The sequence below is a fragment of the Monodelphis domestica genome, chromosome 4, assembly GCF_027887165.1.
Source record: "Monodelphis domestica isolate mMonDom1 chromosome 4, mMonDom1.pri, whole genome shotgun sequence".
Classification (NCBI taxonomy): domain Eukaryota; kingdom Metazoa; phylum Chordata; class Mammalia; order Didelphimorphia; family Didelphidae; genus Monodelphis; species Monodelphis domestica.
Window position 1 is genome coordinate 422,575,696 of NC_077230.1, and position 18,056 is coordinate 422,593,751.

At 45.7% G+C, this 18,056-nt stretch overlaps 1 protein-coding gene across 2 annotated transcripts; it reads right to left on the reverse strand.

The window, feature by feature from the left end:
• Positions 1-3,069: 3,069 nt before the first annotated feature.
• On the reverse strand, positions 3,070-15,949 carry LOC130453961 (carcinoembryonic antigen-related cell adhesion molecule 5-like). Of its 2 annotated transcripts, XM_056796388.1 has the most exons (7): positions 15,033-15,949; positions 12,336-12,713; positions 9,492-9,770; positions 8,648-8,920; positions 5,157-5,307; positions 4,687-4,751; positions 3,070-3,415 (listed from the first exon to the last, which is right to left on the reverse strand). In XM_056796388.1, the coding sequence occupies exons 1-6, from the start codon at positions 15,094-15,096 to the stop codon at positions 4,718-4,720; spliced, it is 1,179 nt and encodes a 392-aa protein (XP_056652366.1). In that variant the 5' UTR covers positions 15,097-15,949; the 3' UTR covers positions 3,070-3,415; positions 4,687-4,717. The 2 variants fall into 2 exon arrangements, with proteins under 2 accessions (XP_056652366.1, XP_056652367.1); XM_056796389.1 differs by lacking the exon at positions 3,070-3,415 and having other exon boundaries at positions 4,062-4,751; positions 15,742-15,919.
• Positions 15,950-18,056: the final 2,107 nt, after the last annotated feature.

Here is an 18,056-nt window from a genome sequence, read left to right on the forward strand (position 1 = left end):
CCTTAAACTGAGCCCCAGTTTCCCCCTTCCACCCATGTTGCCAAGCCCTTCAAATATTTGATGATAGCTTCCACAGGTTCTCCAAGTCTTCTGTTCTCTGGGCTAAAAATTCCCGATTCCTTCGGTTAAAACGTTCATGGCACTCTTTATCATCTTGTTTGCCTCTCTCTGGACACTCTAATAAATATTCTTCCTAATATATAGGGTCTGGATTTGAACACAATCATTTAAATATTACCTAACAACATCAGAGGCAGTCAGGTGGCACTGTGGATGGAGCACTTGACTTTGAATCAGCAAGACTTGTATTAAAATTCAGACTCAGGTACTGATTAGCTGTGAGCCCCATGGTAAGTTGCTTAACCTGTATCTGCCTCAGTTTCCTCATATGTAAAATGGGGATAAAAATAGCACCTATCTCCCAGGATTGCTGTGAGGACCAAATGAGATCACTACTGTAAGGTGGTTTGCAAATCTTAAAAGTGTTAAATAAATGCTAGTCATTGTAATCAATTATGGATATCTGTTAATGAAGAATAACCAGCAATCCATTGCTAATTTGGTATTGTTAATAACAACAGTCAGAACAACAATAATAACCAGGAGGGAGGACAGTATACTCTCTCATTTCTTGTGCTGAGCCCTATAATGTGTATATAATTAGCCTTTTAGCTATCATCTGGCTGTTGACTCATGTTAAATATAAGAGGGATCTCTAGCAGGTCAAGTAATAAACAACAGTCATGTGGTAGTAACTTGAGGAGTTGGCTCATATTGGCTACAAGAGAGGTCAAAATCCAGTCCAGGGGTTTGAATGATCTCAGGTGCAATACCTGAATTAGCCACTAGGAAATGCCCTTTTAAAAGAGGTTGCCATACCTCTACTGGCCACTAGAGGGAACTCAAGCTTGAAAACATCTGGGCTGCTTTCTTCCCCACTAATAATAGTGGTCTATTCTGCCTTTGGCATAGAAGTAGCTTTTAAATCCCCATAGTCCCAAGTCTAGCCTAAGAGATGAAATATCTAAAAATATGGAATTTAGTACACGCAGGCTTTGGTTCTGCCTTTCCTTCCCCTCCCTCCAGCCTCCCTTTTGGGGGTATTCTTGACTCTCTGCATTCTTCCCTCAGGATTCAAGGTTTAGACACTCAGAGAGTGATCATGTGGCTTATTACACATTGTATAAAGGAAAAAAGGAAAACAGGCAAAGGTCTCCTTGGCCCACATGGAAACCCGGTGCCTGCTACCCTCCCAGATCTTTGATAAGGACAAGAGAAGTCTCCATCCCCACAGCCTACAGGAAGGACATTCACTCTTCCATCTTGGGCTCACAGACTACAGCGAATCAGGGAAATGGGGCTTTTGCCCAGTTCACCAAACAGTGAATAAGGATCTTAGTCGCTGCAGTAATCAGCTAGTTCTGGAAGATGCTGTAGTGGCCATGGCATCTGCTCCCGACTGCCAGGATGAGTCCCAGTGGCTTGGCTCTCAATCTCCTGGACCTTCCAGCAGAAGTTTGAATGGGAAAGAGAGAGGATAGACACAGACAGTGTCTCCCTCTCTCATCCTGTATTGGAGTTTCCAATCCCATGATGGGAAAGATCTCAGAATTTTCTTTGCCAATCTCCTTTTTGTAAATCATTTCTTGAGCCCAAAGAGGTAGTTAAACACTCTAAATTCTACCAGGTAATAATCTCTCTCTCTCCCTTCCACCCATTATAGTCATTTTTTAAAATAAAAAAATGTTTTTAGAAACTGTTGTCTATTCTAAATTAACTAATTTAATAAAAAAAAAAGAAACGGTTGTCTAGCCATTTCTTCCATCTTGTATTTGTGAAATTGATATTTTTGAACCCAGGGGTAGGGTTTTGCATTTAGTGTCTTTACATTTAGTTGTCTTAGATCTGGCCTAATGGTCTAGTCCCATGGTAGTGAACCTATGGCACGTGTGCCAGAGGGGGCACTCAGAGTCCTCTCTGTGGGCACACATGCCATTGCCTCAGCACAGAGTTCTCTGGATTTCATTACTAGAAAGCCAGAGGGATGTGGGGCCAGGCTGCTCCTTTCCCCTCTCCATGTGCACCTGAGGACACCCCTCTAAAAGGTTTGCCATCACTCTTCTAACCTGATATGATCTTTTTGGATTCTGTCTCTGCTATACAACTTATTAAGGATACCTCCCAGCTCCATACTGTTTGGTAATTGGATGAGTCTGTTCTGTAAGTGATCACTGATAAAAAATGTTGCTTGATGCAGGACTGAGGACAGCTACTGGAGAAGTCCCTACAGATCAGCCTCAACCCATCATTCTCCATTCTTTGGGTCTCCTGATTACCATTGGCTGTGGCCATTTCTGGCTCTTTCTGTTCAGGCATTTGTTTTTCAGCTCATAGGTTCGTCTTGTATTGGGAAGAGATGTTAAAAGCCCTCATTTTATATCGTGGAAATTGAACAACACTCTCAGCCAGTGTCACCCTAGTAGTACGGAGCTGAGTCAGAATTCAAGTCCAGGTTCTCCAAATCCTGTCCTGAAGAATCCGAGCTCTGTAGGCACAGCCGCTGCTTTATTTTGTTTTCCAAAATAATTGGTCCAAGGCAAATACTACCCACACTGCCTGGGGACTCAGCTACCCTCCCTTGGGTCTTCCCCATAGAAATGAGCTGGACAGTGGGAGCTAGAACCAATGGCTTGCTGGTGGGGTAAGGCTTATCTGGGGAGCTGAACTCTGAAACAATGCTGTGTTGTGTGCCTAGAGTGACTCATCCATTTATGGTATGGGCTCTTATCAGATCTGGTGCTGCAGTAAAGGCCTTTGCTTCACATTCAGGGGGAACCGGTCCAAGAGTGTGTGATTATGGAAGGATGACAGAGACAAGAAGGGGGAAGGGAACTCTGTGTGTGTGTGTGTGTGCAGGGGGATGAACCCATTTCTGCAGGGGGAAACCAAACCTTAAGGCACTACCAGATGGAATCTATTTGTTTATTTATGTATTCATTTATTTATTTTTTTAAACCCCTACTTTCTGTCTTGGAACCAATATTGGTTCCAAGGCATAAGAGTGGTAAGGGCTAGGGGGGGTTCAGTGACTTGCCCAGGGTCACACAGCTGGGAAGTGTCTGAGGCCAGATTTGAACCCAGGTCTCCGGGCCTGACTCAATCCACTGAACTACTCAGCTGCCTCTCAGACTGAATCTATTTAGAACTGACTGGGTCCCCAGGGAGTGTTGAGTAGAATCCTCTTATTTTACAGATGAGGAAACTGAGGTTCAGAGAAATAGACTGATTTTTTTCAAGGTTATATAGCAAAGTAGGAGAGTTGGAATGTTGGTTGGTTCATTGCTTTTTATTGAGGGTCCCCCCAAGCGGGCTGATGTGCTCCTCCTTTGCCTTCTGGAATTCAGTTGGCCCAGATCTGCAGGGACAAAGGAGGGCTGGTGTTAGTATCTCATCAGGAAGGAGTAGGGAAAATGAGAGAAATGCCCTGCTTACAACCACAGTCTGTCCCTGCCTCCCCATTTCCCCATCAGCCCGATGCCTCATTCTCTCAGAGAAACCTAGAACTGAAGGATGTTCCTCAGCCTGGTATTCAGGAACCTTCATTATCTGGTGCCATGCTCTTCTCCTGTCCTTATCACATATGCTCAATATTCTGAAAGACTTTAGACTCGTGTTGGTGAAGGTATGGCAAGTGTGCCCAGGTGAGCCACAGAGGGCTGCTCCATTCCCCCTCTCCACTGTACCTGAGAACATTTTTGCATTTCCCACCCCTCTGTTCAGCTGCCCAAAGGGAGCACTTTCTCCCTCCATTGTCTGGGGTAATGCAGGAGTCTCATAGGCAGCTTGAAGGTGCAGTTTGGGCATACAATCTCTAAAAGGTTCGCCAATGCTGCTCTAGACCTTTAACAGGGCCTTATTTATTTTGTATTTTTAAATATTTCCCCCTGTTTCCATGACTCATTTTCTGTCCCTCCCCTCTTCCTTCCCCCTCCCAGAGCTGACAAGCAGTTCCATGTGGTTGTGCAAATGTTGTCACTTGATACCTATTTTCCTATTATTCATTTTTGCTATAGAACGATCTTTTAAAACCTAACCCCCAAATCACATACCCATATAGACAAGCAATAAGTGATATTATATGTTTTACTTCAAAGTGTATTTTAGCTTAGCCTGAGCTTAACCTCAGTTTACCCTTCATCCTCCTCTCTGTGATGTGGCCCATTCTTTTCTGGTCATCCCCATCACTTCCCTTCCCATCTGGGTGGCTACCTCCTGGCCTGGAGGGAAGAAACGGAGATGGCCACATCCAGACATTTAAAGGCAGCCAGTCCTTCTGGGGAGGAAGCCAATATCGGACAGTCTACTGCTTCTGGCTGGGACTAGGGCTCCTTCTTTAATATGAGGGGGCTCAAGTTCCTTTTAGTTCTGCCATTCTGTTCTCAAGTTCCCTCCCAGTTCTGACATTCCCTGTTCTAGGTCCCTCTAAGCTCTGACATCCCCTGTTTTAAGCCTCCTTCCAGTTCTGACATTCCCTGTCCTAAAGTCCTTCTAGCTCTGACATTCTTTTAGATCCCTGCAAGTCCTGGCCATCCGGGGTGTAATATTCTCCCCAACCAGGATGTTGGATGTTCACTTTTTTTTTCAGTCTTCTTCCAGGCCTCCTTTCCCTTCAGCCTCTGCTTTTACCTCTTGGGCTGAAGGGATGGGTCTTCCAGGCTTAGATACACCCACATTCTTGGCTCTTTCCTTTCCTGCAAAGGAGAGAAGAGGGAAGTCAGAGAATGGAGAAATGGGCCCCCTTCTCAGTGTCTAATGGAGCTTTGGGCCCAAGAGGAGGTGGGGAATCCTTGTCTTTTTCACGGCAGGAGAGAGGACTAACTTTTTGGTGGAAGACCTGGGGATGGTCTGGACCAATGACATCTGTAGACAGTGCATTGTGCTAACTAGGCACTTAGAGATGGAACCAGGATGCAGCAATGGCCCCAAGGGAGCACCATTCAGAGGGGCTGGTCTATGACAGTGACCTTGAGCCTTAAGGGCAATCCCCAGCAGGGATGGCTCTAGAATTTCCCATGGAACACCTGGCCCCACAGTGCTCCTTTGGCATGCCCCAAGAATGCCCACCATTTGCCAAAGGAAGGGGAGGTCTTCCTTACCTCACTGATTTCCTGTTGAGCACAGAGTATGTCATGCCCCCAATGAAAAAGATTATCCCTGCGATTCCTGCGACAGTCAGGCAGATGGCAGGAGCTCCAGAGAGGGAGTAGATGGGGTCGGGTTCGATGGGCTCTATGTCACTGTTGTCCTCTGAAGGAAACGAGGAGTCCAACAGAGTGAGTGGCCAGGCTCCCCGCCCACCTCCCTCACCAGCCACAAAGTGGACAAAGGGCCTGAACTCTTAACTGCCTGGGGGAGATTTGACACAGGCCCCTTCCCTTTAGTTACTCCTTCATCAGTAACAGTTCAACTCCATTCAACCCAAAAGCATTTATTGAGAGCCTACTAGGGTGCTTGGGAGGCTAGGTGATGCAGTGGATGGAGCACAAATCAAGCCTCAACTACTTCCTAGCTGTGTGGCCCTAGGCAAGTCACTTCATCCTGCTTGCCTCAGTTTCTTCATCTATAAAATGAACTAGAGAAGGAAAAGGCAAATCACTCTGGTGTCTTTGCCCAGAAAAACTCACATGGGGGTCACAAAGAATCATATGTGACTGAAATGACTGAACAACAACACTAGTGTAATAATGAAAGTAAAATTATTAAATGTAATATTAATAAAAATTGTGGTCGCCATCTATAAAATTTACTCTCAAGTCATGAGTCTGTTAGTCGTTCTTAACAATTACTTTTTAACCAAAATGGAGATAAAGTTAAAAAAAAAGGAAATGTAGGAAGCAGACAGAAAATATCACCTAGGAGTAGGTGTGTAGGAGGTCTTTTTGGAGAGAGTGGATGACTACTTAATGAGGATGTTGCAGAGGATGGATCTTTGTTTATTTGTGAGTAGGATGTTAACAGTTTCTGAGGTCTCTTCCAACTAGATTTTTTATCCTGGCATTCGAAGCCCTCCACCATCTGACTTCATGTTCTATTTCCAATCCTCCCCCCCCCCCCCCCATACCTGTCCCCTGCGCATCCTTTTAGCTATAGCCAAATTGAACAAATTGTGCCATGCTATTCTCATCCTGCTCTCTTCTTCTGAGCATTTAGTCAAGCTGAATCCCCCTGTTCTGTCATCCCTGGAATGCAATCCCTCCTCATCAATGCCTTGGAAATGCTGGTTCTTCAAGGTCCCAGCTCAGGGGCTGCCTCCTGCAAGAAGCCTTCCAAGCCTGTCTCCTGGAGGTGATTGCTCTCTCCCTGAGCTCTTGCCTCTCTGAGCTTTCCTGCTCATTCTTATACTCATTTGTGCTCAGGTCTCCTTCAACCCATCCTTCTTCTCCCTCCAAAGCAGGACTTTGCCCATCTTTGTATTCCTTCTGTCCATGTTGGGATCAGCTCACAGGGCCAGGGTCAGAAGGGACCTTAGAGACCCTAGTCCAACCCCTTCACCTTATAGATGAGAAAACTGACCCTCTCCTACCCCTTCTTGCCACTCAAGGAAGAACCATCCTGCTCTAGAACCTCAGACCTCTTGCCTAGATTACTGAAAGAGCCCCCTAATTGGTCTCTGCCTCCTGACTCTCTCCTCTTTAACCCAACCTGCATGTGACCCACAAAGTGACATTTCCAGAGCACGGGTTGGACAGTGGTGCTCCTTTGCTCAAGAATTTTCTGTGGGGATTCCCCATGGCCCTTGGGAGAAATGTAAGGTCCTCATTTTTACATTTAAAGTCCTCACAATGACTCCAAGTTGTCTTCTCAGGCTGATTACTCCTCCTTGCTACTGAACTTTGGTCTCTGGACAAACTAATTTACTTGCCAGTTCCCAAATATGACATTCCATTTCCAGCCTCCTTGCCTTTGCATAGACTGTGCCCCCTCCCCACATGTGGCCTGGAATGCTCTCTCTCCATTTCTTGAAATCCTTGTTCCTCAAAGGGCTCAGCTCAAGTGCTGCCTCCTACAGGTGGCCTTTCCAGACTCCTCTTAGTTTTTAGTGCCCTCCTCAAGTCACCTTGTATTCCTTTTGGATATATTCCATATTTGCTGATTTGCAACCATCTTGCATGTATTGTTGGGCATTGTCGCTTTATACAAAGAATGCTTGGCATTGACTTCAAAGCCCAGCTCTCCTGCTAATTTATTCTCTGTGTGACATTGGGCAGCCCACTTAACCACACTGACCTCAGGTTCCCCATCTGTGAAATGAGGGGATCAGTCTTTGATTAAGGAATCACCCTTGATAATCTTTGAAGTCACTATCAGCTCTATATCCTAACAGCATGTAGGAGCATAGAAGAGGGTCTCTAAGGTCACCTCATCTATCCTCTTCACTTAAAAATTATAAAACTCTTACCTATTGTGTTAGTATCAATTCTAAGACAGAATTGCAGCAAGGGCTGGGCAGGTGGGGTTAAGTGACTTGCCCAGGGCCACATGTATAATTGAAAATCTGTTACCCTAAAAAAGGACTACATTTCCCAGGATCCCACCAACTTCCTGTCATTATGTACATCCTGTATACAGGGGATAAATATTGAGTGGGTGGTCCTGCTGGGCCTCTTTGGCTTCCTGTCAACATGGTGATGGTGGAAAGGTGGGGATTTTGAAATGACTAATCAGCCATGGGCACATGGTCTTTTATTTTTGTATCCTCTTTATTCCTTGATTTCTAATGATCATTAATGAATCTCCTAAAATATAATATTTTATTATTTGAGATTTAATTTTAATTTTTACACACCTAGCTAGGACGTATCTGAGCCCAGATCGGAACCCAGGTCCTCCTGACTCTGGGTCTGGTGTTCTATCCATTTCTATCCATTGTGCTGTCTAGTTGCCTTTATTCACTTCATTTAAAAAAAAAAAAAACACAACAAAACTCTTACCTTCCACCTTAGAATCAATATTGTGTATGGCTTCTAAGGCAGAAGAGTAGTAATAGGCAATGGCAATGGGGGTGAAGTGACTTGCCCAGGGTCACCCAGCTAGATTGGAATTCAGGACCTCCCATCTCTAGACCTGGCTCTCAATCCACTGAGCTCCTGCCCCATTTTTATAGAGGAGAGAAGTGAGGCCCAGCAAGATCAAGGGATGAATTCCAGGCCACATGGATACTAAAGATGATTCACAAATCCAATGGTCTTTCCACTCTACCACAAAACTCCCTCTCCACTGAAGTCTCATGGCTCTCATTGCTTAGACTAATCAATCTCTTGGCACTGGGTCTAGACCTCCCTGGTATGGCTAATGACATTGCTCAGGGCAAGAATTACACTGCTTTTACAGGTGAGGAAACTGAGGCCCAAAGAAGTTAATTGACTCGTCCATGGTCACTCAGCCAAAACAAAGACAAAGGCAAGATTGGAACCCTGTTCTTGTGATGCCAAGTCCAGCAGATTTCCCATGACCCTATTGTCCCATGCACCGTATGCGTGGGGCATCTAAGTTGGAGACAGAGAATCACATCTTGATGTGACACCAGATGGATTTCCTCAACTCTGATTCACTGACTGGGGCTTGGGACTATCAATGGGGAACTCACGAGGCAGCCGCACTTGGATGGAAGGGGAGGTTTGCTGGCCCACGCTGTTCCGAGCCATGCAGAAGTAATTGCCCAGGTCCTTCGGGCTCAGTCTCTGAATGACGTACACCGATCTGTTCCAACACTCAGTCCCATTAAAGAACCAGAAGACCAGGGGGCTGGGGCTTCCACTAACTTCACAGTTCAAGACCACGGAGTAGTTGAGGTCACTTGTGATAACATTTTCATAACTTCGTGTTGGATGGGTAAACAAAAATATCTGGGAAGGGCTATCTGTGAGGGGAAGAGGAGGGGATCACAGTGAGGGGGGCATTTTGGGAGAGAAAGGGTTCTTTTGGCCTTAGAATCAATACTAAATATAGGTTCCAAAGCAGAAGAGTGGTAAGGTTTAGGCAATTGGGGTTACATGACTTACCCAAGGTCATACAGTTAGGAATTATCTGAGGTCAGATTTGAATTCAGGACTCCCCCCCTCCCCATCTCCAGGTCTGGCTCTCTATCCACTGAGCCACCTAGTTGCCCCTCAGATTTATCTTTTGTAAAATGAGAGAGTTAAAGAGGTGACCTTCAGAGGCAGAGCAGTTTAGAGGATTCAGTCATAGAACTTGGGCTTGAATTCTGTCTCTCTTACTTAACTGAGTAACCTTGGCCAAGTCATGTGAGTTCTGCTGCCTTCATTTCTCCTTCAGTAAAATGGGAGGGATTCCTTGAGGATGGCTGTGTGCCTGGCAGAGGATTTCTGCCCCAAGTGAGAGATCAGATCAGGCTTTTCCTCTGCCCCTAAATCTGACAGCCTTGGTACCTGCGCCCACATGGGCAGCTGGATCAGGTGTTCTTTACTTACAGTTCACAGTCAGTTGGATGGTATCACTTGTGGCGCTGGTGAGGTTGTTCTCCACCCTACAGTAGTACAGCCCCTGGTCTCCTAGGGTCACCCTCAAGATGGTCAGAGTCCTGTTGTCGCTGGACAGCTGCAGGCGCTCTCCACCTGACAGCAGCACACCACCATTGAACCAGAGGATCTTGACGTTGGTTGCGTTGGTGTGACAGGTGAAGACCACTGAATCGATCTCCGCCACAGGAACAGTCGTGTTGGCTGAGATTTTGGGCTTTGAAATGGAGTCTAGGGAGGACAAGGGGATGAAAGAGTGAGGTATGGAACAGGAACATGGGGTGGAAGTTGTGGACCCCAGGTTCAAATTCCATCTCTGTCACTACACACGTGATTTTGGGCAAGTCACTTGGGCCTTAGTTTCCTCATCTACAAAATGGGATGGGAGGTTGGATTAGGCTTTTTCCTACTTTCTAGATCCATTATCCTACATACAACCCTGCCCATCTATATTTCTCCAATTTGGGCCTCCTCCTAGATGCCCTACCTGAATGCTTCATATCCAGGCTCTCCTCTCCTTCCTTTGAGACCCTAGCATACTTAACTTCATCTGTGCACAAATTCTCCTCTATGTCTTTGACTTTTCTGGGTATGTTCCCATTCCCTCTAGGAGGAGGTGGGGCTACATGCATAGCAGCCCACTCTGGAGGGGGTTATCCCTTGTCTCACTTTCCTTCTTATCTCCTGGGATAAGAAAGAGGGATCATGTGAGACTGGATATAAGGAGGCTTTGAATATCATTGAGTCCTTCCCATTTTACAGAGAAGAAAACTGAGACTGTGTGAATCTTAAAACTTCTCACTCTACCTTGGAATATTTGGTTAAGGCTATTCCCATCTAAACAATGGAGGTACTTGATCAGGAATGTATGTGAGAACTTTAAAATTACTCCACCCATACTTAGTCATACTTTAGGGGAAGATAAAGTTGTAAAACTCCTTACTGAACAATGAAAAAGTACTTAACTTATAACTTATAGTGAGGCAAAAGCCCTTAAGCTAGGTCTATTTTTAGATCTAATACAAAAAGGGTGCTAAGTACCTATGAAGGTCAAATTAATCACTAAAAGGGCAAGCTTAGCAAAGAGATGCGAATTACTCAGAAGTTTTAGTCTACCCAGAGAAGGTGATAACAAGATGTGAATTAAGAATGGTCAGTCCTTTGGAAAATGTCTACTGTGATTGGTAGACGTAAACATTTAGGGGAGGTGACACAAGAGAAAATTTTCTTTAAAAGGAAGGAGCTGGAGGGCTCTGGAATCAGTTCAACTTTGGTAGCTGAGTTGGAGCTTGGACTAGTTGGAGTAGCTGGGTCTCTCTGAACACTAGAGTTTTGCCTGGGACAAAATCTTGTGGTGAGTGATGAAAGACTGACTTAGTTTTCTCTCTTAAGGAGCCTAGGTGCCCCATTTCCTCTCTCTCTCTCTCTCTCTCTCTCTCTCTCTCTCTCTCTCTCTCTCTCTCTCTCTCTCTCTCTCTCCTTTCCCTTAATTCCTTAATTTGTATTAATTAAAATCTCCATAAAACCCAGCTGACTTGGGTATTTCATGTTTGGGAATTTTTCCCATGGCGACCACTTCATTTTTAATATAAAATCAAGACACTAAAAAATTATCTTTATGCTTTTGGCAATTCAAAGTCTTAAACCTATATTTTCGCGGTCACAGTTTATGGCAACCACTCTTTTAACTGTAACAGTTTATGGCAACCACTCTTTTGTCTGTAACAACGGAGAGAAAGGAAGTGATTCATCTAAAGTTATAGGGCTATACACATCAGAGCAGGATTAGAACCATTGTTCCTCTGAACATAATTCATCAACAATCAAGGAAGTCCTACCATATGCCAGACATTGTACTAGGTGTGGGAAATAAAAAATGTAATGTTTCTTGCCTCCAGGACTTTTCATTCTCTGAAGGCAACAGAGGCTCCAGGGACTTCCCTGCCTTAGGGACTATGGGCAGGTGTTATCTGTGAAGATTGAATTTAGTTCTCCCCTGATTGTAAAAATGAAGGCACTTAGCTCTTCCTTTATTGTGAAGACTAAATTGTAATCCACAATCTATTTTTAGATTTTAATCTATAAAAAGGTGGTAACTTAGTATTTTAAGTATGTCTACCCATTTTAACTACAAAAGGTGTTAAGTATCTACAAAAGGTGAACTAACCAAAAAAGGTGTTAAGTGACCCAAAAGATATAATCTAACCAGAGAAGGTGAGAACTAAAGAGTGGGCAGTCCTGGAGAAAAGCGTCTTCTGTGATTGGTAGATATGAAATTTAGGGGAGGTGACACAATAGAAAAAGATCTTTAAAAAGAGAACCAGAGGTCAGAAGAAGATATTTGATTCAATTCAAGGAGATCAAGGAGATCTCTGACTCGGAGTTGGACTGGAGGAACTGGACCCCTGGAGGAACTTGTGCAGGAGACCTCAGACAGCTTTTCCATTTTAGACAGTCACCATTGGTGAGTGAAAGGTTGACTTAATGACCCTGGCTTTTCTGGAGGTGTAAACCTCCAAGAAAGGCCCATCATCTTGAGACTTTTCCCCTGATTAGGGCCTTAGAATTTCTACCTGGCTCTGAGGAAGCCAGAACTCTCTCTCCTTCTCTACCCTTTTCTCACTTCCTTCATATCTAACCTCTATTGTAAATAAACTACAATAAATTCCATTTACTTTAGTAATTCATTTTGGGATTTAGAAATTAAATCCCTGGTGACCACCTATATAAATATTCAGAGTCCAACCACAATTAAAATTGAGCATATCCTTAATGGGCACAGCAGATTTTGCTTACCATCTGCTTGCTTCACTTTGATGTAGGTAGATGCATTCCTTGGTCCTGACTCAGTGTCCAGTAGCAAGGAGTAGAAACCAGTGTCAGAGAGAGTGAGGTTTCTGATTTCCAAGATGTTCCAGTGTGTCAGAATCTTTCTCGTGGTGTGGGCAGGACTGAAGACTTGGGCACAGGGGCCTGTCCTGTTAGTGGGGATGCAACTGACGATCATGGCAGGATACCAGGGCCGGAACCAAGAATACCAGGTGGCATTGAGGATATCATCTGGAGTGTTCAAGGCAATCAAAAGCATGTTGCCTCCTTCCATAGGTTGGGTTGGGACTGTGTTGATGAAGATCTCAGCAAATCCTGGGTGAGTCCAGAAGCTCAGCAGGATAGCTTGGAGAAGGACCAGAAAAGAGGTTGGGTGGGATGGGGGTGGGGTGGGAAAAGCAACTTTATGAGGGACTGAATGCCACACTGGGAGCAGGTTAGTGGTACCTTCCCCCAGATGACTGGTGTCCCTTCCTTGTCTAGTGGGTGGCAGCCTAAATATAATTTCTACACATCCAAGCCAGATGCTAGGAAGCATATCCTCCATTATCCATCCTCCAGTTGATGTCATGAGATAGAGCTCCTTTGTCAAACAAGGAGAGAGCTACTTTGCACTACCCCTGCAAGGCTGTGTTTGGAGAAAAGGTGTAGAATATAGACTAGTAAAGATGTTAATTCTAATTGATAAATGAAGTCATGCATTTGGGTTAAGAAATCATCTCAAGCACAAGATGAAAAAAGTTGGGATGAGTAACTAGTCACCACCTGCAAAAACTACAAATGTTCATGTTGCAAGATGGCGACCACGAAAACTGGGATCCTTGACAGCATTGTGAGAGAGAAAATGTTTCCAAGAATAAAGAGGGTTGTGGTCAGTTTTGGGAGGCCATGGGTTATATAGGCTAGGGATTAGCTAGGGAGTTGCTAGAGGAAGGCAGTCTGGATGGTGAGGGGCTCTGAGATGATGGAATAGCCAAGATTACTTGGAGCAACTGGCCATGTGCAGCCTGAACAACGTGAGACTTAGGAGAGTGGTAGGGCAGCTATCTTCATGTAGGACTACTAGCTGAAGGGTTATTATGTGGAAAAGTGTTAGGCTTGGTCTGCCTAGCTTCTGAGGGCCGACTTGGAAGCAAAAGTTGTAAAGAGAAAAGAGTATACTTTGGTCTCAGTATATGAACAAGTAAGCCTCCCAATGGTTAGAGCCATCACCAAATGTAATGGTAAATGGTTCATCTCTCCTTTAGGCTGTCTAGATGGCTTCTTCTAATGTGGGAATTTGGTGAATCTGTGATGCTATAGCTAGGGATGAGGAAGGGAAACTTCATGAAAAAAGCATTGGAGGGATTAGGACTACAGCCAAGGGTTTATGGATGAGGACATGGTCTGGGAGCACATACCTCCCCCTGATCCTCATGTGTGGACCCCTTCCTATGACCCAGTACACCTTCATCCTCAACCTGGACAAAGTGGGGTACTCTAAGGACCTGTGCTTCTCCTTTTGGGGGGTCAGTGACCTGGGGGAGGCTGGTAGGGCAGGGAGCTGGTTGTCAGGAAAAAGGTCACGTATATACACATAGACACCCACAAACACACACACACATATACCCCTGGACATATGTTGGGGCTGGGGCAACACCCAACCATAGGTCTCTAGACTGGTAGCCCTTCCCTCCTTGTAAAGCAGGTGGGCTTGTCTCCCCTCCTGTGCTGACTCAGGTCAGCATTTCTGACCAAGATGACCATTTATTGAGGGGTGAGGTGATCATTCCTGCCACTCCCTGGCACTATGACCATTTTCTTTCGGTCCCACATTACCAAAAAAGTCAGGAATTGTTTTCTCCCAGACTTAGGAAGTTTTTTTTTTAAATTTTCCATTTTATTTTTTCTTCTTTAATAAATCCTGCTCCCATGAAAAAAAAAAATCAAAACAAACAAACAAAAGGTAGTTCAGTGAATAGATAACCAGACCTGGATATGGGAGGTCCTGGGTTCAAATCTGGCCTCAGATACTTCCTAGCTATGTGACCTTGGGCAAGTCACTTGATCCTAATTCCCTAGCCCTTACTGCTCTTCTGCTTAGCAACCAGTACTTAGTATTGATCTGAAGGCAGAAGGTGAGGGTTGACAAACAAAAAGAAAGACCACTGGAGATTTGGGGTTCTGTTCCTCACACTGCAACACAGTAACTTTGAAATCTGGGATAATTCAGCTTTGCCTTGTGGGGCTCAGTTTCCCCATATATGAAATGAAAGAGCTATACTAGATGTTTGAAAAAATATTCCTTTATGACTCTGACATTCAAAGTGCTGTATTCTAAGGACTCTGAGGTCTCTGCTATTCTATGTTCTGAAGTTCCTTCTGCCTCTAGCATTCTGTGTTCTAAGGCCCCTTTCAGCCTGACATTCTACACTGTATCCTCTAAGGGCCCCCTAATTTTCTAAGTCCAATAAAACTCCCAGCTCAGACATCCTAGCATTCATTCTCCACGTATGCTTGCGTGTGTGTCAGGGTACACGTGTGTTTCTCTTTCCTGCCCAGAGAAGGCGAGCCTGCCCCCTTTGTAAAGTCTGGGCTTGGGTTGTTTCGAGTTTGCGCTTGGGGCTTGCCCCAGGACTGTTCCCTCCCTCAGTGGTTAGGGTGTGAGCTTGGTTCTCCACTTACCTATGAGCAGGAACCTTTTCCAGGGGCTGCCGCAGCCATGCTGATGGTCTCTGGACAGCTCCATGACTCTGCCCCTACAGGGGACTTGTGCCCTGATCACAATTCCTGCCTCTCCTTCCTGAGCAGAATCCTTTTCTCAACCAGTGGATCCAGGACAAGGCTGGCCTCTGCCACTGGCTTTGCCCTACATGCCTTGCCTTGCCCAGGATCACGTGGTCTGCCTTTCTGAGCAGGGACTTTGCCCTTGAATCTCCCCTCCCTAAGCAATAGCATCCCCAGGTGAGCCAGGTGAGCCATTCCTGGACCCGGATGCCTCCTGCTAATCATTCCTCCAGGGACCTCCGGCATCCCATCAGTTCTCTCTCCGCATTCCAACCACCTGACTCCCCATTTGAGGGAGACTTTGGGGCAGAAGAATGGCGGCTCACATTCAAGGAGAGCTTTGGGCTCATGATAATCCAGTGGGTGGTCACTCAGCCAGCAGGGGGCTTCGGCAAGATTCATTTTTTAAGGTCTTCACACTTTCCACTTGTCCTCTGGGAAGCCGGCTCCTTGGCCGTCTCGTCCCCAGGGAGAGAAGAGAAGAGGGGCCCGAGCTAGGCTTCTCTCTCTCTCCCTGCCAGAGCTCAGCCTAGAGAAGAATGGCCTGCGAGGAGTCTCTGTCACACACTGGGCTGGGAGCCAGTAATGGCAGCTGCTGATGCCCTACCTGGATAGTTGCTCAGTCCCATGGCCTCCGGTTAAAGGTCGGAGGTTCCCATTCCTTCCTCTCGGGCCTCTTACGTCCCCGCCAATTATGACCTGTCCCAAGCTCCTCCTTGCCCCTCCTGGACAAAGGTTCTCAATGACCAGGAACAGCAGTCCAACAAGACCAGTGCCTATGACTGGCTTCTTTTAGTGGTCTAAAATTAGCAGGCTAAATGTGTTCATTGTCTAACTGACTGAGTCATGAGATCGGGCAGAGATAGGGGGATCCCTCCTCCCTAGCTTTCTTCCTGCTCTCTCTCCACTCTTTGTTCTCTGGGCCACAGGGTGTAACTGGGATGGAAGACACTAGGTTCTAGATTTGGTTCTGACAATTGTGGTGCTGGAAAAGCCAAGAGATGCTTGGACAGCAAGGAGATCAATACTATTTTTTTTTAAACCCTCACCTTCCGTCTTGGAGTCAATACTGTGTATTGGCTCCAAGGCAGAAGAGTGGTAAGGGCTAGGCCATGGGGGTCAAGTGACTTGCCCAGGGTCACACAGCTGGGAAGTGTCTGAGGACAGATTCGAACCCAGGACCTCCCGTCTCTAGGCCTGGCTCTCAATCCACTAAGCTACCCAGCTGCCCCCTAGATCAATACTATTGACTGGCTATTAAACCCTTTCTCTTTTTGGGTCTCAGTTTCCTTACTGATAAAATAAAATGTATCCTCCTCTCCTTTCTTCTGGTTCTGGCACTATGATTGAATTGGCTCTGCTGCTGTTCCTGGAAGGGATGTGTTTATCCCTGTGGCCCTGTTTGCCAGCCCTGAAACTCTCTGGACCAAGGTGCTCTTCTTCCCTGGCTACCACTTCCCTAAGTGAGTCATTTCTCCCTATTATGCTTCTTGAAGACAGGGATGGATTTGTGTTTATATTTGTATCCCCAGTAATTAGCATAGCACATGGAACATTTTGTTGTTGCTTATTCAGTTGTGTCCAACTCTTCATGACTCTATAGACTGGTACAGTGATGGCAAACCTATGGCACAGGTGCCAAAGATGGTCTGCAGAACGTTCTCTGTGGGTACTTGGTCACCCTCCTTCCCCACTCCTCACCTCCTCACCTCCAGAGTTTGTTTCTAGAAAAGTAGAAGGACTTGAGCATAGATGATCTCTTCTCCCTTCCACCTTGCCTGATGACAGTTTTTCACTCCCCTGCCCCTCTGCCCAGCAGTCCAATGTGAACACACTGGAGTTAAGATGGGTGACTCATAGACAGCAGAGCTGGTGGGGAGTAGAGCACTCAGGTCACTCCCCTCCCCCTTTCTATCCTTGCTGAGGATATTCCTCATTTCACCAAGTCCTCTGGCCAGCAGCCCAATGGGAACGCTTTCTCCCTGCCCTGTGTGGAGTAATGGGTGGGGGCACATCTAGTATAAAGTGAGGTCATGGCATGCAGTCTGGGGGCGGGGAGCAGGCACAGCACTCGGTCTGGGGGGTGGGGGTAAGGTCCGGCACTCCATCTCTAAAAGCTTCACCATCACTGGACTAGTACAGCTTCAGGCTCTTCTATCCTCCACTATCCCCAAAAGTGTGTCCAAGACCATGCTCATTGCTTCCATGACACTATCTATCCATTTCATCCTCTACCATCTTCTTCTACCTTCAATCTTTCCAGACAGCAAGCAGTCCTGTCTTCCCATTCTGTGGCCAAAGTATTCCAGCTTCAGCTTCCATATTTGTTCTTCCAATGAAGAGGCTGAGTTAATTTCTTTAAGGATTGACTGATTTGATCTTGCTATCCAAGAGACTTCCCATGATTGGAAAGCTCGATACTGCAGTGCTGAGCTTTCCTTACGGTCCAACTCTCACAGCCATCCTTTGCTCCTGGAAAAACCATCGCTTTGACTCTGCAGACCTTTGGTGCTGTGTCTGTTTTTTAGTGTGCTGCCCAGATTTGCCATCCTTTTGTTTCCAAGGAGCAACATCTTTTAATTTCATGGCTGTAATCACCATCTGTAGTGATCTTTGAGCCCGAGGATATAAAATCGGACACCATTTCCATTTCTGCTCCATCTGTTTGCCAGGAAGTGATGGGACCGCTTGCCAAGACCTTAGGGGCTTTTTTTTTTTTTTTATGTGAAGCTTCAAGGCAGCTTTCACACTCTCCTCTTTCACCCAGACATGACACTCGATGTTCTGGGTTCTAGGACTCCTTTCCTCTCTGACACTCTGGTTCCAGGCTTTTGTGTTCCTTCCTCCTTTAATAATCTATATTATTATGCACATTCAAGCTTTGGTACTAGGTTCTTTGTGTTCTAAGTTTTGTTCTCAGTT